The sequence below is a fragment of the Grampus griseus genome (assembly GCF_964374135.1).
Source record: "Grampus griseus genome assembly, chromosome: 8".
Classification (NCBI taxonomy): domain Eukaryota; kingdom Metazoa; phylum Chordata; class Mammalia; order Artiodactyla; family Delphinidae; genus Grampus; species Grampus griseus.
Window position 1 is genome coordinate 73,317,386 of NC_139002.1, and position 27,572 is coordinate 73,344,957.

The 27,572-nt window shown below is 40.9% G+C and overlaps 1 protein-coding gene across 1 annotated transcript; it reads right to left on the bottom strand.

Moving 5' to 3' along the window:
* Positions 1-4,744: 4,744 nt before the first annotated feature.
* Positions 4,745-26,021, bottom strand: SPTY2D1 (SPT2 chromatin protein domain containing 1). Its single transcript, XM_082660951.1, has 6 exons — positions 25,863-26,021; positions 15,536-15,650; positions 12,575-14,302; positions 10,544-10,715; positions 8,998-9,075; positions 4,745-8,040 (listed from the first exon to the last, which is right to left on the bottom strand). The coding sequence occupies exons 1-6, from the start codon at positions 25,920-25,922 to the stop codon at positions 7,947-7,949; spliced, it is 2,247 nt and encodes a 748-aa protein (XP_082517077.1). The 5' UTR covers positions 25,923-26,021; the 3' UTR covers positions 4,745-7,946.
* Between the last annotated feature and the right edge of the window lie 1,551 nt (positions 26,022-27,572).

Sequence of the window (27,572 nt, forward strand, 5' to 3'; positions counted from 1 at the left end):
AGGAAAGATAGTTGGGGTCTCACCACTAATAAGAGGTCAGGATGTGGTGGGAACAAAGTTTCCCAGGCTACTTCCCATCCCATTGGGACATCGTTAAGCCTTTCCCCCTCCACTTGGGTACTTAACATCACTTATTTCAAAGCACTATGGAATTTATAAGGGGTCTGGTGGAGACAGTGCCTGACTTCTGGATTTCAGGCCAAGTGGATCAGTGGTTGCTGGGAGGAAAGGGAATGTGGACATTGGTGGGACCTTTTCAGCAGCCCTTCCAGTCACATACAGAGCCAACGAGTTGGGCCAGCTCTGCCTTTGAGTTTCTTTCTTCCTCAGCCTCCAACTCTGAAATGGAAGGAGAGGTAGGCTGTTCAGGAGAGCAAGACACACCTGAGGAGTCGGATTTTGGATGAAGATCTGCAGCTGTGAGTGGGCGTGAAGGTCTGTTGGGCTGGATTCTTCCCTTTCAAGAGAACTCAGTGGCACCCTGAAATCTCAATGGAAAGCTTACATTCCTCTGGAAAATAAAATAGACTGCGGAAGGGGAAAGAATTTGGAGAGTACTGCTGAGGACAGCAAGCCCTGGTTCGAAGATTTGTCAATAACCGTACCTCAGGGGTATTCTTTTCAAAGACTGTTCCATCTATTAACTTATTTTCTCCATGCAAACTCTGTAACAAATTAGACCAGCATTTTTAATGCCCTCTTTGGCAGACGCTGAAACTGGAGTTAGTGTAACTTTGAGTTCAAGTCCTAACCTTGCAACTTCCTAGCCATGTGACCTTGAGAAAGTTCAATCTCTCTGAACCTCAAGTTTCTTCCTCTGTATAATGGAGATGTTCCAGTACCTTTCTGTTTTTGTGAGGATTACATCTGGGAATTCATGTAAAGCATTTATTGCAAAGCTTGACAATTAGCATTTAGTAAATGCTAACTTAACAACTAGGCAAAATAATGAACCAGTCAACAAAGAGTTACTGGTGACTATACTTACCTAGGGCCACACAAACCAACCCATTTGTGAAGCTGGGGTGCAAGCATAGATCTCAGGACTTAATACCTCTCACTCATTCCACTAGACCAGCCTGCCGATAGGAAACATTAGTAGCCGTGTCCTTTTAGCAAACCATTTCCTGGGTTTCTCAAATCCCACCCCGTGTCATTCAGACCAGTTTTTTCAAAGATGTTCCCATTGTTAAACTTAACTCTAAGAGTCTTAGTAATATGCCAGTTACAGGAGCAGGTTTTCTGGGAAGCTCCTCCAGAAGGCATGGATATCTATCAAGTCCCAGGCCCATACTAGGAGCAAGGCATGATGGTGGTTCTTTTGTTTGTTTGTTTTCTCAATCTGCCCCAGAATTTCTATGAGAGTATTGGCCCAACAGTCAGACCTGTGTGGGGTGGGGATGCAGATGGAGGCACTGGGCACTTGTTCAGCTTGAGCCACTGCCACAGTGTGATCCTGACCAAACCACTGAAACTATTCTGTGCCTCGGTTTCTCCAGCTATGAAATGGGCATAATAGCCCATCTTCCTTTTCTTCCCTTCTCAGGGAAGTTGATAGGAGGCTTCCCCTGCACGATGAGGGTTTAACTGTGCCATTTTGCAAAGTGCAAGATTTTTCTTCTTTGAATAGCCTAACAATAGTATTTAAGTAATTGCTTATAGCGTACATACCCAGTCACTCCTCCCAGTTAATCCAGGGTGTGTTTTATTTGGCTTTGTTCACAGCAGTGTTTTTTTTTTTTTGCATCTGATTGCATAAAGCAAGTAGTCAAAATTTTGGCAGGTGATGAGTTAATAAAGATATCAGCTAGATCCTAACCACACAGAGTCACTAAAGAATGGGGCCCTCCTGCTAAGGGCTCTTCAGCCTCTACACATCTGGCATCCTGGCCAACTGTCCCATAGCTACTCACTCTGATCCCCAAGGTCACAGGAGCTGATGTCACAATTGGTGTCTGAGCTCTGACCACCAAATAGCCATGGCGAGCCACTTCAGGCCAGACTAGACCACGAAGCTCCTCAGCCAGGAGCTATCATGCTGGACCATCCACCACCTGGTCTTGAATGAAGACAGCCCAGTTTCCAGGACTCAGGGAATAGAGCACCACACCTTTCAGAACCGCCTGTTTCCCCCTGCACACACCACCAGCTAAGCAAGAAGCCCCACAATGATCGTTGTCTTCTGGATGCTTCTCATTGCAGGAACGATGTGGAAGGGATATAAGTATCCCCCAGGAGGGGTAAATGTGCCTTCAACTGTGTTCTCTCTTCCCACTTTGAAATGTATTCCCCGAGATAAATGAACTAAGCATCAAAATCCAACTTTAGAAACAAATACTCTCTTCTTTATTAAGTTATTGTAGCATACCTACTTCTATTCTTATTCACTATCTACTTAGAGTTGAGAGAGTTCCCTCTTTCATGTGATCTTTTATACATCTTTTCCTAAGAGTCTTTACTTTTTTTAAGTTCTTCAGTGTCTTTCAAAAAAACTGGAGGTATAAAGATATTTCAGGCCCAGACTCAAAGCTGTCTGACAGTGCTGACCTAGTCTCATGCTCATGGGACACTTTATATGTTCAGCCTTCTATACCACTTAGCCCACACCAGCAACCCACGCTTAACTGTCCCTCATCAGGTAAACACTGGTCTGTAAAACGGTTCTGGTGGCAGATGTCTCTTTCCTCTCTCCTCCTGTTAAGACCTTGGATGTTCATCTTTTCTTTGCCTCTTGTCAGCTCCCACACTGCTAAGCCCCTGTGGCAACTGGGATTGGAGGCATTAGGTGAGACAGAATTGGACACAGCTACCCCTGCCTGCCCTTGAGGGCAGCTATCTCAGCCCCACACCCTAGCAAGCACTAGACAAGACCCACCTGACATCCTTTTTTCTTCCCAGATTCCGGTGGAAATAAGCAAAGATGATCCTGGTGAAGTAACGCAGCTCTGAAGCTTTCCTGACCAGCTGTACTGTTCCTGTTGGTTTCACATAAAGTAACTGCATACCATTTTGTCACATTTTATGTAACAAGTTACCACACTTTTTTTTTTTTTTTTTCAAGTTACCGCACTTTTAAAGATGAAGACTTGGTATTCTGTTAGCTCAAAACAGGGAGATGGAGGGTCGGGAGGTAGTTGGGTGGATGGGAGTGATTGGGTCCCCTCTGCTTCATAGTCTGTAAGAGTGGCATTAAGACTAAGATACCTACTTCAATTTGTCCCCTATTCTGTACCCTTGAACATAGAAATCCTCTAGAGCTCTTTAGACCTATTTCCCACATAATACCTTTGTCCTGGGTCCAAGGTCCAGGGTCCAGGCAGGGGTGAAAAATGTAAATGTTACAGAAAGGGTTAGAGATTGCAGCAACTTTAAGCCTATTCTCTGGGGGTATTTCTCTGTGGCCTTTTCACAGCTATCATTAAGCCCAAAGCTTACACCACGTGGGGAAAGGGCATTTTCATATTGGGTGCTAGATACTAAACTATACAGTATTTTAATCCTTATAGTAACCTCAGCCTCATTTTACAAAATGGCAGAAATGAAGTTGAGAGGCTTAAGTACCTTACCAACCCACACAGTTCTCGGTAGCAGAGTCAAAATTAAGGTCCAGGTCTTCTCTTTGGTATGCTTTTACATGCCAAGGAAAGGAGCCACGCAAGAGAGGCTGGGTTATCCAAGATCTTGACTACCTCTTGGTTCAAAAGTCTTCCTCACCAGAATAAACAAGAAGTTGCCTTTTCTTTTAGCAGTGACTGCTGCTGATCCAGGCAGCATGTGTAGAAACAAAAGCTAACCGCCCAGTCCTCAGTATGATGCAGTTTGAGTTCATGAGACCAAGAATGAGAACCTAAGTATAAGACCCATGCAATTAATGTGGGTGTCTGAGCCCTAGGATATTCCTAATGAGCCCTCTAAAAGTGGTTTGAGCTTTCTGACCCTAAAAGAAAGAAAGAAACCCTAACAGGAGCAAATACTTTTAAAATAAATTATATGGAACTGCTCCCATTCTGTGGTTGCTTTGGGATGACCAATGGTTTCATTGTTCAAAAGTATACACTTACCAACAAAGTAGATCTTTGGTTACACAGACAGCATATTGTTGATGACTATTTGGCATTTGTTTGCTAAAGTATTTTTAAGTGCCTCTATGCACTGTATGGATTACTTTTTTTAATAGAAAAAGTGAATTCAAAATTCGTAAGCAAAAATTTATAATTTATAAATCTAGGATACTAGCATCTTTTATGATACTTGTATGACCTAGACTCAACACATTCCATTGAGTTAAGTGCCTAAATTCTCTGGCTGCATGGCTGTGCCCACTTGCCTCATATATTCCTAAGGACTCATCTTCCCAGCTATCTCAGGCTCTTTGTATTATAGGGGATTAGAACCACTCAATTTCTTGAAAAGAGGAACTATATACCCAGTTCTTCTTCTTCCCTTGTTCCCCGACTATACCTCCAAACAGTTCTCCTAACTTGGGTGTCTGATACCAGAATAGTTCTCTAAGCTGGTGGTGCAAGAGGGGAGAGGTGTCAGTGGCAGGGGCTGAGCAGACGGGAATGTGTAAGGGAGAAGGAACAGAGGTGTGTGTAAGGAGGTAAACCCCATCTCTGAAGTCTGATGAGTCTACTGGGGTTTCTAGCTGGAATAATGTTCAGGGTGATGAAATAAGGAATATGAGTTTTAGTAAATAAATGCAAACCAGTGAAAATATCAATAAAATATTTTTAATGCCTACAATATCTTTTATACATAAATTGCAAAACTTTTATCTGTATATGCAAAAGTAGATTCTCTTGCAGGTCAACAGCACCAGAAAACAAGCTATGCTATGTAAATGTTTCTTTAAACTTGATTTGTCCATTATGTAAAAGACATGGATTTAATAACTCCAAAGACATCTATATTCCACTCTTAATCATACACTAAACACCTGAATATTTATTTCATCACATCCATTCACAAAATAAATAGTAGTCTAATATATTCAGCACATTGAAAATAATACAACCAGTCTCTCTTCATATATTTATTCTCTTTCCAAACATGTTTTGGTCTCCTGCTATATCTCAGAAATGTACTAACAGCTGCTTTTAAGTTATAAAATACAAAACAGTATTTCTTGGAAAAGATCTTGGGGATTACATTAAAAAATGAAATTTCGAGTTCCCATAGACTTTCTTGTTAACAGTCTTTGAACCTTCTCACGGCACACATGTAAGGCTGCCTGACATGTCGTAACCCTGGCCTCCAAATGGACATAATTGCATTTACAGTTTAGAGAAAATACAAAGACAAGTTCTGAAAGTAGCCTTTAAAGAAAGTCCCCCCTGCTTTGACACAGCAATACCTAAAGCAAGTGGGACTGTGCAATCAGAGCTATATGAGTTTTATGAAAACTACTTTCCCTTCACATCGTATTTGAGGATGCCGCATCCATGATCATGTAACATTATTACAATACTGAAATAACATTACTACATTCGTGACTTAACATTATCCAATAAAAGGCACATCTTCAAATATTAATAAAATCTGAAAATCAAAACAGTAGAGGACACATTAAAAATCAAGCACTTAATTTGTAAACTTGATAAAATAACAGCCTATTCCAGTTTCTTCAAAGGTTTGTGAGCTTTTTGTAAGAGTGGTCAGGAGATGCAGAACAAAATGGAAGACAGGATTTGGAAACAAGGCTAAGATTAAAAGATTCAGAACCTTTTTTTTCCTAATGAGCTACAGGAGTGCCCTTTTATAATGCTGATGCTGAAGAAAACTGAAATCAACAGCTGTATTATAGAAGGAGAAATGCACCCAGAGGTGATGACACATAAGGACACAACCTGACTTTTTCTACCAAGTTCTGGAACTTTTAGCTAGCACAATGGTGCCTTTCTGTACAAATAACTGCACAATGTCATTGAGTAAAGTGCTAGTAAGCTTTAAGCCACCAGAAATCTTTCAGCTGTGACAAGCACTTGATCGCAACTACAGATTTCAACGAGTCTGAATAGTGAAAAAAATATATTCAAGCAAACTTTTGAAGGGGAAAAAAAAAAATCACATAAGTGACAGCAAAAGAAATAATGTTCCAAACCTGTTTTATTACATGGAATATCACACTACCCTTGAATCAGTTTCACTGAAGGTATTTGAGATTGGTAGTCAATAGGCTTTTCTGCCACCAGTGTTTAACGGTTCTATGTGATCATTAGAAGGGTGTTATTCCTAGTGATGAAGACACCTTTCATAGGATTCAACCTCAAAATTAAGTTCTTGCATTTTTAAAGTTTGAAACTCAATTCAAGATGAGTCAAAAGTCTTAAAAGGACTGGTATTCCCATTAAGGATGGGTCATCCCATTAAGGAAGGCTAATAGTGATAATCTATAACACCCAAAGTTGAGAATAAAGAAAGCTTTACGGATAAAAAAGAATATACAAAAACAACTTTTAGACCTGTTGAAGAGTAAGGATTCTTGTAGGATAACCTCACCTACTTCCTAATCCCCACCAGTCAATGGCTTAAGATAGCCACAATGTTTATTACAGAATTGTTCTACAAGCTTATGTCCCACTGTCCCTAACCCTCAGAGTCAAGGACAAATGCTCTCTGGCATCATCATACCTCATTTTCTGTTGCTGACTTTACTTGAGACTTGGCTTCTCTCCAGCCAGAACCTAGGTCAGCCCGATTGGAAGTGCTTGGACTTGAGGCTTAAGAGATATAACAAGTCTATAGATATGACTTGAAGAAAGGTGAGAATGAAGAAGTTCCACAGCCTAGTAAATACCAGTAACAGGGAACATCCTTTCCACATGGGAAAAAAATCTCTTCACAGTGCATAGTTTGAAATAAAAGTGCAATATGGGCAAAGAGAGAAGGTGGTGGTCTTGATACACATGAATTTAGTTTTTGGTTTTTTACCGTTAATCACTAAAGAATTTAAGATAAAAATACACAGTCATTAACATGCAAAGGTCCAGGGCACCTTGGATTCCAAAATATCTCTATAATGGGGGAGCGGAACGGGGAGGAGGGGAGCCTCACATGTCACTTCCTTATTTTTTAAACTATTATTACTCTTCCAAATCTAATGTTTGAATAAAATAAGTATTTTTTCTTCAATATAAAAATGAAATTTTTAGATAAAAATCAAACAGCACAGTGACCTTGTCTATTTTACACTAAAGCCAACGTAACAATAAATCTGAAAGTAAACCCTGGAAAAGAATATTCTTATATAAAATGGCATAACTTGTATTTTAACTTGGAAAAATTTTTGTTAATTGCCTGATCACCTAAATTAGTGAATAAGAATGCTCAGCATCCAATCCATGAATAATGCAGAATACAATTTATTCTACTTTTTACTTCAAAGTCACAGAAATGACATCCATATAATTATAACAGCTACTCTACATTTTCAAGTTCTCAATCCAAACATATAGGTTAGGACAGGTCACTTTATTGCTGGCAGCATTAATGCAAGGGCCAGTTTCCTCATCAAGACAAAATAGATTTGATTGGCAGCCAGGCAGTGCCGTACTCACACATCAGCAGAATTACGGAAGTAAAGGAGCAATCCTTTTGTTTTTTCCTTTTAGAGTAGCAAAGGAATAACGTAAGATTGGCTGACTTGTGAGCGGCCCCACATGAGAGTGCATAGCTCATCAGGATCAAGGGTGGCACCTGTGAACAGTTAGCTTCGTAAGAGCACTCACTGGGTGTTATGTCATCTGCATTACAGATTTCACACTGGAAAGTATCTGAAAATACTTTATGCTCTAACGACAGCCTGCAGATAGATGACAGTATGCATTCCTTCTCCTTGAGTACCCAAGTAGAATTCTAAAATAAGGGGCTTCTTCAGTCTGAAGGCAGGACTTCCTTGCAGCAGACTGTTTTCAGAATTTCACAAAAATAAATAAAAGCAGCAGCTAATGCTTCTTCAGCTTCTTGGCCTTTCGACGTCTCATTTCTTCTTCTTCACGTCTCATTTCGTCTAAATCTTCTTGCATACCTAGTCTTAAACTGTCAGGGAAAAAAAGGGGGTATTTATCAATATACATGAAATTACCACTCTCTTTAAAAAAGCAAAAATGAAATTTCAACTGGGAGCTTACATGGAATGTGCTGATGCACTCAAAATGCCTCAAGCCTTTACCACTGAAAACAGACTAAGCAGGAATATTTTACCAGGAGCCACTGCCACTGCCTCAAGTTACAGTGGAAAAAAGGCCTTACATGTAACCTCAACACCTTAATATTCCCATTACAGTAATAAATATAAGCCATCTCATCAGCTTTAAAAAATAAAGAACAAGAAACATTTATTCAATAAATAACATTCTTTTCTTTTCCCTTCCCAACACTTTAGTTTGATATTTTATCTAGTTAGAGGAGGGACGGCAAGAGGGAGAAAGAGGTTTAATATTCTGAGCTGAGAATGAGGTGAATTATTTCACCAAGTTAACATTATACACAAAGTAATCATTTGTTACCCCTACGCAAGAAATGATCATTTATTTGATATCAGGTGGCCAAACAGGAATCAGACATAGGGAATTTCATATTCCTCAACAGGTCCTTGAGGCCAGCGGTGGTACAGGTTAGCAAGACTGAGATGTATCTGATGTGGAAAGGGAATTAAGGATGGGGAAAGAAAAATAACATGCTACAGTGGGATCAGGGGAGGCCTCTAGCATTTATTGTGTGCCTACATGGGTGAGTCACTGCACTGGGCAACTTGTACACATTATCTTAATCCTCACAAAACCTCAATGAATGAAAACAGTATATTCTCAGTTTACAAATGGGAAAACAGATTTAAAAGGCTAAGGAATTTGTCTAAAGCCCTACAGCAAGTAAGTAGGATTGGAATTCAAACAGCATGGCCCAAAGCCCCTGCTCCCAATGATGCAACTGAAGGAGGGAACAGAAAAGAATTTTTAGGACATTTCTGCACAAATGTGTTACATCTGTGCTTACCTCTTTGCTTCTTCCTTCTGCTGCTCTTTCCAACTACTCTCCATGTAACGTAAGGCATAATCGCTTTCATCTTTGTATCTGATAAGAGAAAATCAAAGTTGTTAAAAAAAAGAAAAACCCAATTTTCTAAAGGAACTACATCCTCCTGTTTTTAAAATCAACATCGTTATAACTAAATCAAACATACATTTAGGATTATTCCTCCTTGTTTGGCAGACAGTGAGGTGGGCAGAGGTTGGGTAAAGGGGAGATTCTAAAGTAAAGACAAATTAAATGACCCCTTAATATTTCCAGAAGGCAACTATTCCTGAATCTAATTTTGATCAAAGTACCAATCCAACAACGTTTGCTCAACTCACTCACCTCTATTTACATGACAGTTTATATTAAAATCATGAAAGCACAATATATATGAAAATTATTATATATATATTAATCTCTTTGAGTTTCATGGATTCAGAACAGAGATTGAGGCAGATAACAGCTTGACCAAAAGCATATAGCTAACTTATGACACTACTAAGATTAGGTTTTTAGATCTTATTTTTAATCCAGTTCTTTCTTCTGCTAAATTTTTTTTAAAGACCTTTTCTTACTATTGCCTTCTAATTTCTAATATCCATGACTTCAAAGGAGAGGGCAAGTGCTGACAGATTTACTTATACAGTTGGCCCTTGAACAACATGGATTTGAACTGCATGGGTCCTCTTACATGAGAATTTTTTTTCATACTACAGTGCTACACAATCCATGACTGGTTGAATCTACACATGTGGTTACCACAGATAGGGAGGAACTGGTACACAGAGGAACCATATATACGGTAGGGCTGACTATAAGTTACTTATGGATTTTACCTAACCCCTATATTGTTCACAGGTCAATTGTATACTACCTCATTTAATCCTCCCAAATGTCATTTAAAAAATAACTTACTCAAGTTTACCCAGCTAGTAAGCTGTGGAACTTCCATTCAAACCCCGAGCTTTGCTCTATATCAGTGCTTCTCTAACTTTAATGTGCATGTGAATCACTTGGGAACCTTATAAAGCTGATCTGGATTCAGATCTAAGGTGGGGCCTGAAAGCCTGCATTTCTAACAAGTTCCCGGGTGACGTCAATGTTGTTGGTCCCACACTGCTTGCTGTTCAGGGACCACACTTTTGAGTAGCAAAGTTTTTTACATCAAAGAAAAGCAGGTGTCAGATCAAACTGGCTTTCAACATAGCTCTGTGGATGGCTTTCTGATTTCAAAGCCAATCCATTTCTACTACACCATGCTGCTTCACTCTCATTAAATATATATCTTATAAGGAGAACAGTTAAAAAGGGATATTTTTTGGCCCTCATACAAGTAACTACACAAATAATTCTGCATTAATTCTTAAATATTAAGTGCCAAAAAAGTAAATCTAAACAATCATGCAAGGATTCCTAATTAAGAATTGTATTCAATGCCTCTACTATTAATGTTTATTTTTTTTCCCCATAGCATGGGATTATTCAAAATAAAAAGTATATATATCTAAATCTTCTTTAGCCTTACTTTTTTCGGTCATAGCCAAAGATTTCTCGAATGTGCTTGGATATTTCTTCCTGAGGTTCTCCTTCATCTTCAATAAAATCTTCCATTTCAGAGTCATATTCATCATCATCTTCCTCCTCTTCATATTCTCGCTGCCTTTTGTAACTACCAGGGAAGGGAAGCCTTTGAGGACCTAAGAATAGAAAAGCCATTATTTATAAGATCATTAAAACTTAGTAGTCCCAACAAAGTCCTATGTAAGCTGAGATTTTAAGAACTCATTAAGATGGTAGCCTCGAAAACCAGAGCCAGGGTCTTCCCTGGTGGCACAGTGGTTAAGAATCCGCCTGCCAATGCAGGAGACACGGGTTCAAGCCCTGGTCTGGGAAGATCCCACATGCCACGGAGCAACTAAGCAGTGCGCCACAACTGCTGAACCTGTACTCTAGAGCCTGCAAGCCACAACTACTGAAGCCCGCGCACCTAGAGCCTGTGCTCAGCAACAAGAGAAGCCACCACAATGAGAAGCCCGCACGCTGCAACTAAGAGTAGTCCCTGCTCAGCACAACTAGAGAAAGCCCGCGCACAGCAACGAAGACCCAACGCAGCCATAAACCAACCAACCAACCAGAGCCACCAACTGGCCCCCAGCATGAACTCATTACTACATCATCCCTGTTGCTTCATGGTACCCACAAGTAATAGAATTCCTGTCTATCCCAGGGCTTATTAGAACTGTTAAATTTTCTAGCTTAGTAGTTCCTACTCTTTTGGATTTAAAAGACTAGTACAATTTCTTTAAAAAAAATTACAAATCACTAAAGGATCACTAATTTTACTCATGCCAAGAAAAGATGCCAAAGGTAACAATCTACCATCTATTATCACCATAATTCCATTAAAGTTTTAAAAAGTCCAATGAAGTATGACAGATTCTCAGATATGGATAATTGTTCAAACTGAGCAAGTCTGACTTTAAGGAAAAACTCACTGCATCATCCTAATTTCTGTCATTTTGTCAAAAGACTGATTAAAAATTCTGCAAAAGACAGGCACTGATCAATAGACCAGTATCTGGGAAAAACTGCTTTCTAGTCCTTGATTACAGACACTCCCTTTGTTGTTCTACAGTTGTTTTTAATATGCGTGGCTTGTCTCCTTAGCTCGGAGTTTCTTTAACTTTAGCACTCTGACATTTTGGGCCAGATATTTCTTGGTTGTCAGGAAGCTGTCCTGTGCAGTGTAGGATATCAGCCTGGCCTCCATCTACTAGATGCCAGTAGCATCCCATCCCCAGTTGTGTCAATCAAAAATGTCTCCAGACATTGCCAAATGTTCACTGGGGACCAAAGTTGTCTTTGGTTAAGAACCAATGTTTTGACTGAATTAGGTAGTTTAAACTATGGAATCTCATCTTTTGTTTCTTTTTATATTCTCCATGGTGCCTAACAAGTGCTTCAACAAATCCTTAATACTGTGTAGAAACTCTGACCTAGCAGTTAGTAGGTACCACCAATGATCCCATACCTTGGGACGGCAGAATCCTACAGGACTGGTAGCTAGGGCCACTGTAAGGAGCAGAAACACAAGGCCACCTAAAATAGTTCCTGGCACATAGTGGGTGCTTAACAAATATTTAATGGACAAATAATGCAACAAAAGGCTTCAAGCTTACAAATACACGCCAGTCCTTGAAGACAGGTGTCCATAGTTTTCATGAAGAGGTAAAGATGAACTCATTCATTGAACCACAAAAGGCATATACACTCACCCTGTCTTACAAACCCCATAGCTAAGTTTACTGCACTTGGAGACATTACAGGAGTAAACACAGAAGGCCCTAGATAAGTCTCTTTCTAGAGACTTTTCCAAGCCATGGTTACTAAAGGAACTCTCTGGCATAGGACAGACAAAACATCAGGATTCTATCAACACAAGAATACATTTGAAAGCACATAGAAGAGTTCAGAGGCTCTTTGGTTATATAAAACAAAATATTCTTTCCAATTTCCTAGTGACAAATAAATACTTTTGGGGGAGGGGAAATTTTACCTTGGGCAGATCTGTAGCCAGATAAGGCAGGCTTCATTCCATTCATCTGTCCATTGCTGGATCGGCTGATTATATTCTTGGAAGAAATCGTTTCTGAGACAACAGTGCATTTGGGCTTCAGAGAGGGACCTGAGGTACTAACTGTTCGCCCAGGTCCAAAGCTGCTCACTGGTCTACCAGGGCCTGAACTGCTGACAATTCGTCCAGCTGGAACTACTGATTGGCCAGGGCCATTGACTGACCGCCTAGGGGCCCCTGAGCCACTCACTGGTCGTCGAATGTCATGTGGACCGCTCACAGGCCGCCCAGGGCCACCAGAGCTGCCCACAGGCCGCCCAGGGCCACCAGAGCTGCCCACAGGCCGCCCAGGGCCACCAGAGCTGCCCACAGGCCGCCCAGGGCCACCAGAGCTGCCCACAGGCCGCCCAGGGCCACCAGAGCTGCCCACAGGCCGCCCAGGGCCACCAGAGCTGCCCACAGGCCGTCCAGGGCCACCAGAGCTGCCCATAGGCCGCCCAAGGCCACCAGAGCTGCCCACAGGCCGCCCAGAACCACCGGAGCCACTGGTAGGTCGCCCAGGGCAACCTGAACTGCCTGCAGGTCGACCAAGGCCACTTGTACCACTGACTGTCCGTCCTGGGGGATTTAAGTCACTGGTTGGCTTCCTGGTCCCACTGACTGATCGCTCGGGTCCTGAGTTGGAGCTGCCATTCTGGCGCCTGGGCATGGGGCCAGAACTAACTGTGGGCTGAGCAGTTCCTGTGCTAGGCCTCCCAGGGGCCGAGCTGGAGCTGCTGCCTGGCTGCCTGACACCTGGACTCTTGGCCTTATTGTGTGGGGTGACCATGGGTCCAGGCCTGGAACGGCTAGGATGAGGAGATTTTTTGGCTTTGTGCTCAGTAGCAGATTTTGGAGTCCCTTTAGCAGAAGTCTTTGGGATACCTGGTGAACAGGTGCTGGAGTGGGGCTTTCCAGCCCCATTGAAAACAGGTCTGTCACGGCCCTCACAAGGCAAGGGTTGGGCGCAATTGCCAGATACTACTTTGGTCCTTTCTCCTGGCATGGATTTGGATGAAGATAAACGCAAGTGTTTCTCATTAGATGTGCTGGGTCTGGATTTCTTCTCAGCATAAGGAAGGGGAGTACCCTTGGAAGAAGGATGCGTGTCTCCGGAACCTTTGCTAAGTTTTGTGCCCACACTTTCTTTCTGAGAGGGTACTTTTCTGGTTGGTGGTAATCCTGCATCTATCTCAGCTTTCCTTTTCCTCCGCTTTTGTTCAAGGAATTCTCGCTCCCTAAGTTCTTCTGCAGTCATAGGCCGCTCTTCTGTCTTCTTCACTACCTTTATCTCCACCGGTTCGTACTGCTTTTTCTCGGCCAGCCTGAGTAGATCATTGAAGTTCATGAGTGGTGGGGCACTTTTAAGGGGGACCTTTGGCTTGCTCTCAACTTTGGGAGGTTCTTGCTCTTCCTCATACTCTTGCTCTGACTCTGCTTGATTGTATTCTAAGAATTCATCCTCTTCCTCCATCTCAAACTCTTGGTCTGTTCCCTGGCTAGTGTGGGTTTGCATTGCCTGCCTCTTCTTTGACTTCTCCTCAACAGGAATCCCATTGTAACCATGGAAATTATCCTTTGTCCTCTTGGCCATAGCTCTTGCTTTCTTGTCATGTTTTAGCTCAATTCGCTTTTTCACTAGTTCTTCTTTTCTCCTTTTCTCTTCCAAAGCTAAAAGAGGCAAAACAACATATTATTTCAGGGTCTCGATAACAGTATGTTTATCTGAAATCAGTAGGTGGCCAAAACCAAGCAACATTCAAGTTACAGTTTGAAGAAGTTTGAAGACATCTAAGAATCAAATGAGGAAGTCATTAAACAAGTATCAATTTGAGTCATCTTTACATAATGAGTGGGTCACATATGGGTTTTTCTATATGAATAAGCAAGGGAGAGTCTTGGCTTTTAGCTTTAAATATAGAAAATAGTTCATACCAAATAAATATACCAAGTTAAGAGAATATTCGTACCCACTTAACAGTTGTTATTAATTATGAATCAGTGGATACTTAAACTTACTGAATTAGTTTCCTTGTCATTTGCATAAAGTAAACCTACTGCTTGAGTTTACTCGTTTTACAAAAGTGTCCCTATTTTAACCTTTTAGGTAGCACTCTTATTTATTTTTTTAATCTTTTCGGCTGCGTTGGGTCTTCGTTGCTGTGCGCGGGCCCTCTCCAGTTGCGGCGAGTGGGGGCCATTCTTCACTGCTGTGCACAGGCTTCTCATTGCGGTGGCTTCTCTTGTTGCAGAGCACGGGCTCCAGGTGTGCGGGCCTCAGCACTTGTGGCACACGGGCTTAGCCACTCCATGACATGTGGGACCCTCCTGGAGCAGGGCTGGAACCCGTGTCCCCTGCATTGGCAGGCGGACTCCCAACCACCGCGCCACCAGGGAAGTCGCTAGATAGCACTCTTAATAACATATTTTTAAAAATTAAAATACAAAGTAGGTAGAAGCAGATTCAGAACCAAGGTCAAGGGGGAGTTCCCTGGTTGTCCAATGGTTAGGACTCAGTGCTTTCACTGCCGTGGTCCCGGGTTCAATCCCTGGTCAGGAAGCTAAGATCCCACAAGTCATATGGTACAGCCAAAAATCAAACAAACAAACAAACAGGAAAAGAACCAAGGTCAAAGAATGGAGTTCTTACTGGAGAGCCAATATGGCCAATTAGAAGATATGGTCACTATACCCAAAAAGCTTTTAATTTAAGAGGAAATAAAAGATAACATCCATACAAATGATCAACATTAGAATATACGTAATGCTATAAATACAGCTGACTCAGACACACACAACAAATCCATCAGCCTGTTATGACATTACAAACATCCACTGGTTAGGTACAAGCTAGTTGTGAAGACAGAAGACTTTAAAATTGAGAATAAGGCTATAGATTCATACCTTTTTTCCTGAGCTCTTCTTCTCTTCTTCTGAGAAAAGCCTGGACAGCTGCCGACTGGACACCCTTAACTTTCGGGTCTTTTTTGGGAGGCCCCACTGCCAAACTGTATCTTTTCTAAAAATAAGAACAGAGGAAAAGTTATACACAATTAACTTTGAAGCAATAGAGAGGTTTAAATGTTGACTGAAAAATCTATTCTGAATAATTAAGAGATCACATAACCCACATGAAAACTTAGCTATAAAATTTCAGGCTAAATATGATTATACATGACTATTTTTAGGTGCAGAGTTTCTTTCAACATCCTCAATAATACATAAATGAACAATTGAGAGAAACACTATTTTCAGGCTATTTTCCCAAAAAGATACCTGGCCTGGGGGAACTGAAAAAAATCACCACTAAAACAGATTGAGTGCTTTAGAATTCTGATTTAAAAGCTTAGCCTTCTTCAGAACTTTCCAAACAGAGAAAACTACTATCACAACTGTTTTCCTCCTGAGTACCCTACTCCAGATGATTTTCATAGCTGCTTCATAGGTTACTTTGCTTTCAACATGAAATAATGAGATTCTACTTTGACCATGGGCAAAGCTGGTGGCCAGCCATAGCCAAAAAGTATTTCAAAGAAATTTAAGCAGCAAGAAGGGCCCAAGTCTCCGTAACCTTTAAGTGCAGCTCTATGTTCGTTAAAAAATATTAATTTGCCACACAAACCCTTTTAGACAGGTTTCCATGTCACCCAAAAAGTACTAACATTATCCTGGAACAGATGGTATTTCTCAGGGCTTTGATTTTTATCTAACTGCATTGGGAAATGACTAAAACTAGAATAATGTTCATTTAAACTATAAAAGGAAAAATATTTCCTTTTGTTTTATCGTTAGAGAAGTATGATAAACAGAGCTAATAACTCAGACCAGGATGATTAATCTCTAGGACCATTCCAAATTAAATTTATGGGCTAGGAAATAAGAATTTTTTAATGCCCTCCTTCTTTCATCTTAGGCAGATGACATTCTTATCCACTCAACCTGTTGCTGTGCTAGTTAAGAAACACTAACCTATGAGAACAAATTGAGCTACTTAGGAACCAAAAAAGTGACTCCCAAAATGTGTATGAAATTCCTGGAGGAAAGCCAAAGGACTCATGCTTACTACACAGCTGCCAAATAGAAGGCATCCTGAAACAGGCCGGAAGTTCCAGCTAAGTTAGTCTACCAACAAAGCAGCTGGCCAAGAAAGCAGGCCCTAATCCAACCTGAAAATCCTACGTGATAGCAATGCTTGAGACCTGACACATCCCACATAGAGAGAAATTCCAAAAGAGAGCATCCAGATTCCTTTCCCAGTCCCCTTGGCTGTCATAATAAAATCCTTTAAGAAGTCCATATCTTTGCAAATTTAGTTGCAATCCTTTCCATAGTGGATTGCGACCCAATATGTAAAGGAGAAAGGAAAGGGAAAGGAAAACAGGAGAAAAAGAATATTGCTTACCTAACTAGATACATAAAATTTATCATGGTTTACAAGAACCTCAAACATAGGCCTTATCCACAGGAAACTCATGTTTTCTTAACAGAAGTGCTACCATGAAGATGATTCAAGTTGCATAAGACACATAGACTCATAAGCAGAGGCACACACTCACTCTACCCCATCCCATCAAGTAGATATGTGAGAAGAGGAAGGGTGGATTTGTGTTGCCAAGGCTCAAGATTTTTCTGTCCCTGCCAACTACATAGCCCAGAGATTCACCTGCCAAATCAGAGCTTACACAGGGCTCCCCCTACCCCAAAATGCCAATATACACATTAGTGTTAATTATTTAAAATAGGATTGGTTTGTTACCTAGGTATGACAGCAGCAAGTGAGCACTTCCTAATTTGATTTCAGGGTAGACATCTTTCTTCCTATCCTGGGACTTAAAGAGGTAGGTAATGGGATATGACTAGCAGAAAAGCTACTCTTGACTGAATACAAGCACTGAACGAGAAAACCACAGTGTCAATGGGGCAGTTTAATGCCTTGTTTACTAAGCTTCAATCATTCGCATATCACCTTCATGATTTTTGCCCTTTTATAGTATACCACTTGTATTATTATTTACTAATTTTAAGAAAACATGTAGATCAAACACCATGACTTATTACTACAGCTTTACCTCAAGCAATAATACCCATAAAATGACAGGCTTGAATTTTAGTTATATTTTTCCAAATCCTATCAAAATATATAACTTAAAAAAATGCAACTATGAGAATAAAACGTATTTATGTATCACCTAAAATCATGGTACAGCCAAAGCTACGTGTACTGCACTTTGGGAAACACCGACTGGGAAACATAAGCACAAGAAAGGCAGAACACAATAAAGAAACAAGGGAGGGGGTTCAGGAACTCGGATTCACTCAGGAAAGAATCCCAAAGACTACTTTGAGCTTTTTTCAAAGTATACACCTATTTTCATCAATTCACATGCCAATTTCAAATTCAGCTTTTGTTTTTAAACACTGCTAAGTATCCCTTAAGGATACTTATTAAGCTGGCCTCACATTTAACCCAACAATTTTGCTGTCCTTGTCCTGTCCGTATGATGGAGAAGGAATTCAATAAATCTATACGACGTCTTACTTTGCGGGCCTGCTGGGAAACAATTTAAGTAGGACAAGGTCCTACTTGATGAGGCTTAATCTTATTTACTGACACGAGCTGAGTCATAATTAATAGTTTCTTACATCCTCTGTAGCTTGATGCACTCAAAAGCAGATACCAGGAGAGTATTAAAATATTCTCTTAGGCAAAGTTGAGATCAAAACCTAGAAATCTGGGGAGAAAAAAAAAGGGTTGGGTCTCCAGAGATAATAATGATCTTCTTTTTTAACATTTTTAATGAGATTTAATTCACATACGATAAAATCCACCCATTTAATATGTATGACTATATTCATAGAGTTGTACAACCATCACCACTATCTGATTCCAGAACATTTTCACCTTCCGAAAAAGAAATCCCTTACCCTTCAGCAATCATTCCCCATTCCCCCTTCACCTATGCCCCTGGCAGCCACTAATCTACTTTCTGTTTCTATGATTTGCCAGTTCTGGACATTTCATATAAATGAAATCATGCACCTAGTGTACCATTACATAGTGACTGAGATGCATCATAAAATAAGGTAAAATTTAGAAGCCGTAGGTAAATGATTATGTAGATAATTGATTATACAAAGTAGGTAAGATTTTTCAATTAAAAAAACTTTTTTTTCTTCATCTGCTCCAGAATTTCTACGTGAAACTCTCTCTCATCAGATTTTACTGAACACTTACAAGTGTCATCAAAACACCAACAGGGTTACTACCCAAGGCTTTATTAGGCTGGAGTTGGAGAGCCGGAGTAGGGAGCTAGATGGATTCGAGCTTTACAGACGGCAACCTTCCTCACCACCCCACTTCCGACAGCAGTAGCTCCAGCCTGAGCGCCAGCCTGCCCAACACATTCCAGACTTGCCAGCCCCCACAACCACATGAGCCAATTCCCTAAGACATATCCTACTGGTTCTGTTTTTCTGGAGAAGCCTGACTGCTACAGTGGTCTTTCCTATCTTACTACTTTCACTTAGCATAATGTTTTCAAGGTTCATGTTGTAACATAGTCAGTACTTCATTGCTTTTATGGATGAATAATTTTTCATTGTATGGATATACCACATTTATCTAATCATCAGTTAATGGATATTTAGATTGTTTCCACTTTTTGGCTATTATGAATAATGCTGCTGTGAACATCTGTGTACAAGTTTTTCTGTGAACGTGTATTTTCCTTTCTCTTGGGTCTATCACTATAGACGTTCCTAACATTGAGCTGGCTAGACTTTTGAAAAAGGGGTTGCAGTCAGACCCTGGTATTAGAAGATTTGCTGTAACAGAATATTTTATTAGACAGTCTCCTTCCCCCACAGAGGTGCCCAGCAGAGAACCATGTGTTGAAAAGAAAGCTTCAGGCTGGGATTACATTATATTCCATTTAATAAGGCAGGAGAACTGTCTGCACTTTCTCCCACATCAGATGGTCACATTTAGCTCTAGCAGCAACACATCAAGATGCATCCACCAATTCTGTATCTGACTCAAGGCACCAGGCTGCTTCATTGTTTGAGCTTCATGAAAAGCAGCTGGACAAGAGTTTCTTTTATCCTAAGGGTATCCATTTTATTATACTGCAAGCCAACTCAGTCATTCTGCTGGGCCCCAGTGAACGATTCACAACAGTGAAAGCTCATGCCATCGAAATACAGTATCAGAGATTTTGCCAATATTTGTAATTCTGAAGCCAAGTGACCTAGAAAATATTAAGTCACTTTTAAACACATGTGTTCCTTGCATTGAAACTATACTGTCATGGTCAGATTAAGAAAATAAGGAGCTTTCAGTCTGGAAATATATGTTCACCAAATATGTTATATTAGAATCAATAGTCAATTCCTTCTTGAAAGCTGTTCTTTACTCAGGAGATAATATATTGTTGTAATTGTAGAAAATATAAATTTCCTGATGGTTTTATATAAATTAGAGGTTTATCATTGGTTACAAATAGGAGTTAGAAATATTCAAAGAATATATCCAGGACTTCCCTGTTGGCGCAGTGGTTGAGAGTCCGCCTGCCGATGCAGGGGACGCGGGTCTGTGCCCCGGTCCGGGAAGATCCCACATGCCCTGGAGTGGCTAGGCCTGTGAGCCATGGCCGCTGAGCCTGCGCGTCCGGAGCCTGTGCTCCACAACGGGAGAGGCCACAGCAGTGAGAGGCCCGCGTACCGCAAAAAAAAGAAAAGAATCCGCCTGCCAATGCAGGGGACATGGGTTCAAGCCCTGGTCCAGGAACATCCCACATGCCATGGAGCAACTAAGTCCATGCGTGACAACTACTGAGCCTGTGCCCTAGAGCCCACGAGTCACAACTACTGAGCCCGCGAGCCACAACTAATGAAGCCCGTGCGTCTACAGCCTGTGCTTCACAACAAGAGAAGCCACCGCAATGAGAAGCCCCGCGCACCGCAATGAAGAGTAGCCCCCACCCGCTGCAACTAGAAAAAGCCTGCGCGCAGCAACGAAGACCCAACGCAGCCAAAATAAAAAAGAATTTATCCTTAACTTTAATAATGACTGCACAACTTCTACAATCCTCTCAAAACATCATACTCAGGGAATGAATGCAGGCCTGGAAAACCACTGATTTGCATTAGGCTTGCTTAGCTGGGTAGCTAAGAGGGTGAAAATAAAACCACCAAAAAGCATGCTATTCGAGACTGCTATGGGGTCAAATGTAAATTTTACTATTATTGTGTTTAAAAAATATACCAGATTATATAAGATGTATTAATAGTATCAAATAGATACCTCAGAGCCTCTGGTCCAACCTCATGTTAGAAATGGCCCCCAAAAGACAACTGTGTATTTACTGTCTATCACTCACACAATTTGTAGCAGTGTCTGAATTAGAATCTAGGTCTCCTGACTCAGGGGCAAAAGTGTTCCCACTACAACATGCTTCACTTCTAACCTAACCCCAATATTTTCATCTCTAGCTCGAACCTCATTCTTAAATGCCATTCCCTAATTTCTACCTGCCTCTTAGATCGTGCCATTACCCCAAACAGGTCCACCACTGAACTTTCCCTCAACCTCAGACTCTATTTCTGTTAACTATGCTGGCACTCTCCCAAACAGGCTGTATATCTCTGTCCTCCAGTTTCCATATGCTGTTAGTTTGGTCTTTAAATTTCTCTCCCATCAGACTTTACTGTACACTGAGAAGTGTCATCAAAAAAACAATAGGGTTACTGCCCGAGGCTATATTAGGCTGGAGTTGGGGGTAGGGAGCTAGATGGATTCAGGCTTTATAGAAGACAACCTTCCTCACCACTCCATTTCCAAAAGACTCTCCTCATTCAACACAGGGTGGTGATTAAGAGCAAGATCTCTGAAGCCAGTTTGCCTGGACTACATTCTCTGCTCTGCCATGACTAACCCTGTCACTTATTAGCTGTGTGACTCTGGGAACGTTTCTTCATCTCCCTGGACTTCAGTTTCCTGATCTGTAAAACAAGCTTCCATATATAGTTATTATGATGATTAAATTAATTAATATACAAAAAGTGCCTAGAACAGTGCCTGGCACAAAGGAAGCACTATAAATGTTAATTGTTGTTACTCTTATCCTTATTATTCATAAAGAGATTGTCTAGGTAGTGATGGGGAAGAGAAAGAATCTCTGTGGGGCAGTAGTTTCTAAAAGACCCCTTCCCTAAAACACCAGTTCAGAAGTACTGCTCCAGGCTAGAAATCTAAAGCTGCCCCAGGCACTACAAAAGTCATCTTCAGATCTAAGAGTGGGAAATAATCCAGTTATAATCAACTATCGTCAAGGGCTACAAAGTGACTGCCTGCAGAAACTTTTTTGTTGGCCTGTACTATTCTTTAAAAGGAAGTACAGATGGACAAAAAGCACACGAAAAGAGGCTCAACATCACTAATTATTAGAGAAATGCAAATCAAAACTACAGAATGGTCATCATCAAAAAATCTACAAACAATAAATGCTAGAGAGGGTGTGGAGAAAACGGAACCCTCCTTCACTGTTGATGGCAATGTAAATTGGTACAACCATTATGGAGGACAGCATGAAGGTTCCTTAAAAAACTAAATACAGAATGACCATATGATCCAGTAATCCCACTCCTGGGCATATATCTGGAGAAAACCATAATTCGAAAAGACACATGCACACCTATGTTCACTGCAGCACTATTTACAATAGCCAAGACATGGAAGCAACCTAAATGTCCACTGACATAGGAGTGGATAAAAATGTGATACATATATACAGTGGCATATTACTCAGCCATAAAAAAGAACAAAATAATGCTATTTGCAGTGACATGGATGGACCTAGAGATTGTCATACTGAGTGAAGTCAGACAGAGAAAGACAAATATCATATGATATCGCTTATACGTGGACTCTAAAAAAAAAATGGTACAAATGAACTTATTTACAAAACAGAAATAGAGTCACAGATGTAGAAAACAAACTTATGGTTACCAGAGGAAAGGGCGGGGAGGGATAAATCAGAAGATTGGGGTTGACATATACACACTACTATATATAAAACAGATAATAAGGACCTTTTATTATCTAATAAAATAGATAATAACGACTGTGTATAGCACAGGGAACTGTTCAATACTCTGTAATGGCCTATATGGGAAAAGAATCTAAAAAAGAGTGGATATATGTATATGTATAACTGCTTCACTTTACTGTTCACCAGAAACTAACACAACATTGTAAATCAACTATACTCCAATAATAATTTAAAAAAAATTTTAAGCTTTTTAAAAATAAAAAAGGAAATATAACCAGCACAAGGAATATAGCTTGTATTTTATAATAATTTTATATGGAGTATAATCTATAAAAATATCAAATGACTATATTGTCACCTGAAACTAATGCAATATTGTAAGTCAACTATACTTCAATTTAAAAAAAAGGAAATGTTACTACTATAAAGTACCTATATTCTTACCCTCAAGGGTCTATAGCTCCCCAAATCCTTATATCCTTATATGAAGGCTTCCCCTTACTTTTTGATCTGAGGGTCACACCAGAGCTACAGTATCTTGTCTGGGATGATTTTCAGACTGATCGTGAGAAAGACCATTTAACTTGCCTCATGCACTACAAGCCATCAATTATAGTTACTTGTAACCTGTAAGAATCCAGATTCTAAGCTCTTCTATTATACTAAACAAGACAACCACTTTGTTTTTGTTAGAGCAACCCAGGGAGAAAAATATTAAGGGCAAGGTTACCAAAAATATCTTTCCTCCTTTAAAATAACAGAGCTAATAACAGTGACTGGTTACATCACCTTGATCAGCTGTTTTTTTGTATTCAGTTTTCCACTGAGAAATGATAGCATGCCTAATATTTCTAGGCATGATGCAATCCTTCTTTTATTTTAACTAAAACATTATAAAGGTAACTATTTCTCTTAAAAAGAAACAATGTAAAAGAAAGCTGTCTCAATGGGAACTGTTCATTGCTTTTCAAGTCAGATATAGTAGACACATCTTAAAAATAAAAGCCCTGCAAACAGTTCCAAATGGCTGTACAGGTGTTTCAGCTTTTAGCCTCCCTTGGATTTTAGTCCAATCAATGCTAGTGTACTTCTTTTCTGTAGCAAAGGTGTGACACAGGAACTTGATGACTGAAATCAAAAGTCAGCTCCAATAGGATCCAAATGGAAGGTGGGGGAAGAGATGGCTAAAAGAGAAACATGAACCAAGCACTAGAGAGGGATGGAGTTATCTGCAATTACTGCAAAGCCTCTGTGGTTCTCAGACCATAATTCAATCAATAAAGTTTTTGTCAAGCAGGGTGTGTGTGTGTGTGTGTGTGTGTGTGTGTGTGTGTGTGTCCGTGCAGAAATGTTTTTCTTGACTTGGATGGTGGCTTATAAGGATACTTGCTTTGTAACAGTCTTACACTGTACAATACGTGTTAGATTTCACAAGTGATAGTGTGCTCTAAAAGGCTTTACTTTGAGCTGATAAAGCAAATATTCAATAACTTAAAATAATTAGATGAATCGAGTAAAAACAAGATAATGGATTAAATTAAATACAATCTTGCTCTATTCCTCAATAGTTTCTTCTGTGACTTACTTTCATCTGAAGTAAAAAGATAAGAGTTATAATGCTGATAACTAAATCAAACTTCCAGGCTTACTAGCTTTTGGGGTGGGTGGGAGGGAAAAGCATGCTTTCATGAAGTACATGCCTATGTTCATCTATTAAATTTTAAATGACCGCCAATTTACCCATTTCCCTTTTTGCTTTCAATCTTTGTTATTCCAATCATAGATAAATCGATAATATATATATTCTGAAATACAGACATAGTTTGAAAACTTCTGCTCTAGAAATACGTACTTTTCTCTCAGCAACCATTGGTTTTTAGAATAAGAAACGAGTAACTTGGTTCTGATTCTTCCACAGAATAGTCTTCGGCATCAGGGCTAGTATTATCTATCTCTGACCTCCACTGAAATTGAGTAAGATGTAGAATGAGATATGGACCTAATTTATGCAAATATGAATGTTACTAGATCCAATATCGACTTGTCTAGGAAATTTACAGATGCAGAAAGTAATTCTGTCATTCAAGATTTCATAACTTCAAGATCATTCGGAGTATTTGGGATGGGATGTGAATATATATAATAAGCTGATGAATATCAGTTTTATTTACCAGTTATTTTACTATTTTTAGATCAATATCTTCAAAAGAGTAAAAAGAATGAGCCAGCCTCAAAAGACAAGAAAAGCACAGGGGAGGGAAAAAAATATTGCAAATATACAAAAATCTAAGAAATGAATAGTGAGAGCTCAATAAGGTCCAGTTGAATTGACTTTAAAAGAGAGCCATTTGAGCTCTACACCTCATCGCTCAAACTGCAGGTAACACAATGCAATCTATCGGTTTACAGCTGGGCTGTGGTACCCTCTGATGATAGAGAAATGATTAGTTTATGCAAAACAGCTACACCCCCGCAAAGCAGGCACTCTCACTCACTACCTCATTTAAAGTCTTACACCGCTCTGCGAATATTAGCGAATTAGCAAACCTTAGTGAGTAAATGGGACCTAGATTTGAAACAAAGACAAATCTGGAAGACCACAAATAAATGGAAGCTGAAACTATTTCACTCATTCTGTTGGCCAAGGATTTCGTGGAATCCACTCAACTCCCGCCTTGGGAGGTGATAATTCAATCACCTGGTTGGTTGGGAGTGGGTGGGACCACAAGTCAAAGAACTTTTTTGGGAAATCACAAAACGTTTGACCCAAAGATCAGCGGGAAATCGCCTCAAAAGCTATCAGGCCAAGTCCCTAAAATTCCTGAACTCCCCAACCTCTGGGTTGAAGTTTACGCCGAAGCTAGAAACTACTAGCGCTAGATTCCACTATGTGCCAGGCATGGCTCTACTCACCAGCGCAAAGTTGCAGGGTGTTAACAGCCTAAACAAGCCGCTCGTCAGAAGGCTCCCGCCTCGCATCTCAAGCCCGTCTTCACCCCCAGTACTCAGAAGTACATGTCCAAGAGAAAAAAACAAAACCACCAACCAACCAACAAACAAAAACGGCGTCCAGGTCTTTCCTTTCCCGGAGCCGACAGACGGATTCCTGGAAGTTCCATGGGCCACACATTCGGAACTGAAAGTCCAGGATCTCCTACAGTCGCGCCCCGGCTGGTACTTACCGGCACGTTGTTGACACCTTGTGCTTTGGAAGCTATCAGGAGAACTTCCCTGAAGTCCATTCTGGCCGAGGCGGAGGGCTGGGCCAGCCTCTCGGAGAAGAGTGAATCTGCGCCTTAGCGAGGCGACCAGCAACATCCGAATGAACTGCCTGACCAACCCCTCTCCCACCCCTCCTCTGCACAACCACTTCCGGAGCCTTCCAAAGCTGTCTGCCCACCCCCTTTCCTCCAGCGGCCAGTACCCTTCCAGGTCCGCCGCTTCCCTCGCGATTCTTTGGCGTAACTTCCGCTTTCAGGCTCGAGACACGTAGAAACGTAGTACGTGGCTGTTGGCGTCGGCTCGAAGGGGCGGGACTAAGCCCTTCACCGACCAATGAGACTCGGCCTAGTAAACTGTGGGGTGTGGCCAAGGGAGAATCGCTACCCTGAGGGCCTTGGCTTGAGGCGTGACAATTATGATGCTCATTGTGAGCCCTCGGTAGGGTGGGCGAGGTGAGGGGTTACCTACCAGGCCTGGGTTCGCTGGGTGTCACAGGTGGACGCTCAGGTTTGAGACGGCGGCGTCCCAACAGCAGAACCGACAGGTCTCGAGCAGGGGGTTTCAGTTACCCGTTTGTAGGCACTCGCCAAGCTGCGCAGGCGCAAACCGCCCCGACTGGTCGTCTGTCTTGGGTACACATTACTCAAAGCGTCTTGGCACAGGGCGTGTGTGCTCACCTCCTACACACATGCACGCGTGCCGTGTATAGAGGCGCCCGCTTACAGCTTGTGCCTCATCCAGATAATAAGCCCCATGTAGGGCAGCGAACTGTGTATTTTGCTCAGTGGGTAAATGGAGGAATTTCTCACATACACCCCAGGCCTGGATATACTAGGCTCACTGATCAAAACGTACATATATTTATATGTACATATTCATATTCGTTGGGAGTCCAGTCGAGATTTCCTCTTAAGGTTATCTGGGGTAGTTTTTACTCAGTAAAATACACTAATTAGGCAGGCCTGGGGCTGTGGGTAAGAATAGGCCCGGGTCGACTACAAACAGTAGGGATCTTTCTGGTGTGATTTTAATGCTCCAAAACTGGATGTGCTGATGGCACATCATCGTGCGCTTAAAACAGGTGAATTTTGCAGTATGTAACTTATCTCAATAAAGCTGTTTAAAAATATTAGGCAAAGCCTCTCTGTCTTCCTTTTTCAACCGAAGTTTAACGCTGAGGTGTGGCCCTAACTACCTTTCTCCATTTAAGGCTGCCCAAACAACAGACCAAAATTAAGCCTTTGTCCAATGGCAGAACTGTAGTTCTCAATGATTTTACGCCCTCTGTGGAGCCCAGCATAGCATACTGTAACTTATGCCATAGTTCCTTGCAAATACATACCCATCTATTTTAAGTAGTTCACACTTGCCGGAGGCCAACTCTACAAATATTTCCCCCTCACAGGATTGTAAGTTATATGGAATCTTGGGTGTAATATATTGAAAAAACTAACAGATGTCAGGTTCCTCATCTATTAAAAATTAAAACTAAGATTTTAAAAGTTCCTTCAAGTGGTTCTCTCTCTATTCAGCGGGTAGAGTCAATGGTTTCCCATTGTTCCTAGGATGAAGACCAAAATCTTAGTCCTATCGTGGCCTGAAAGGACTGCTATGAGTTACCCTGGCTTCTTTTTTTTTTTTTAACATCTTTATTGGAGTATAATTGCTTT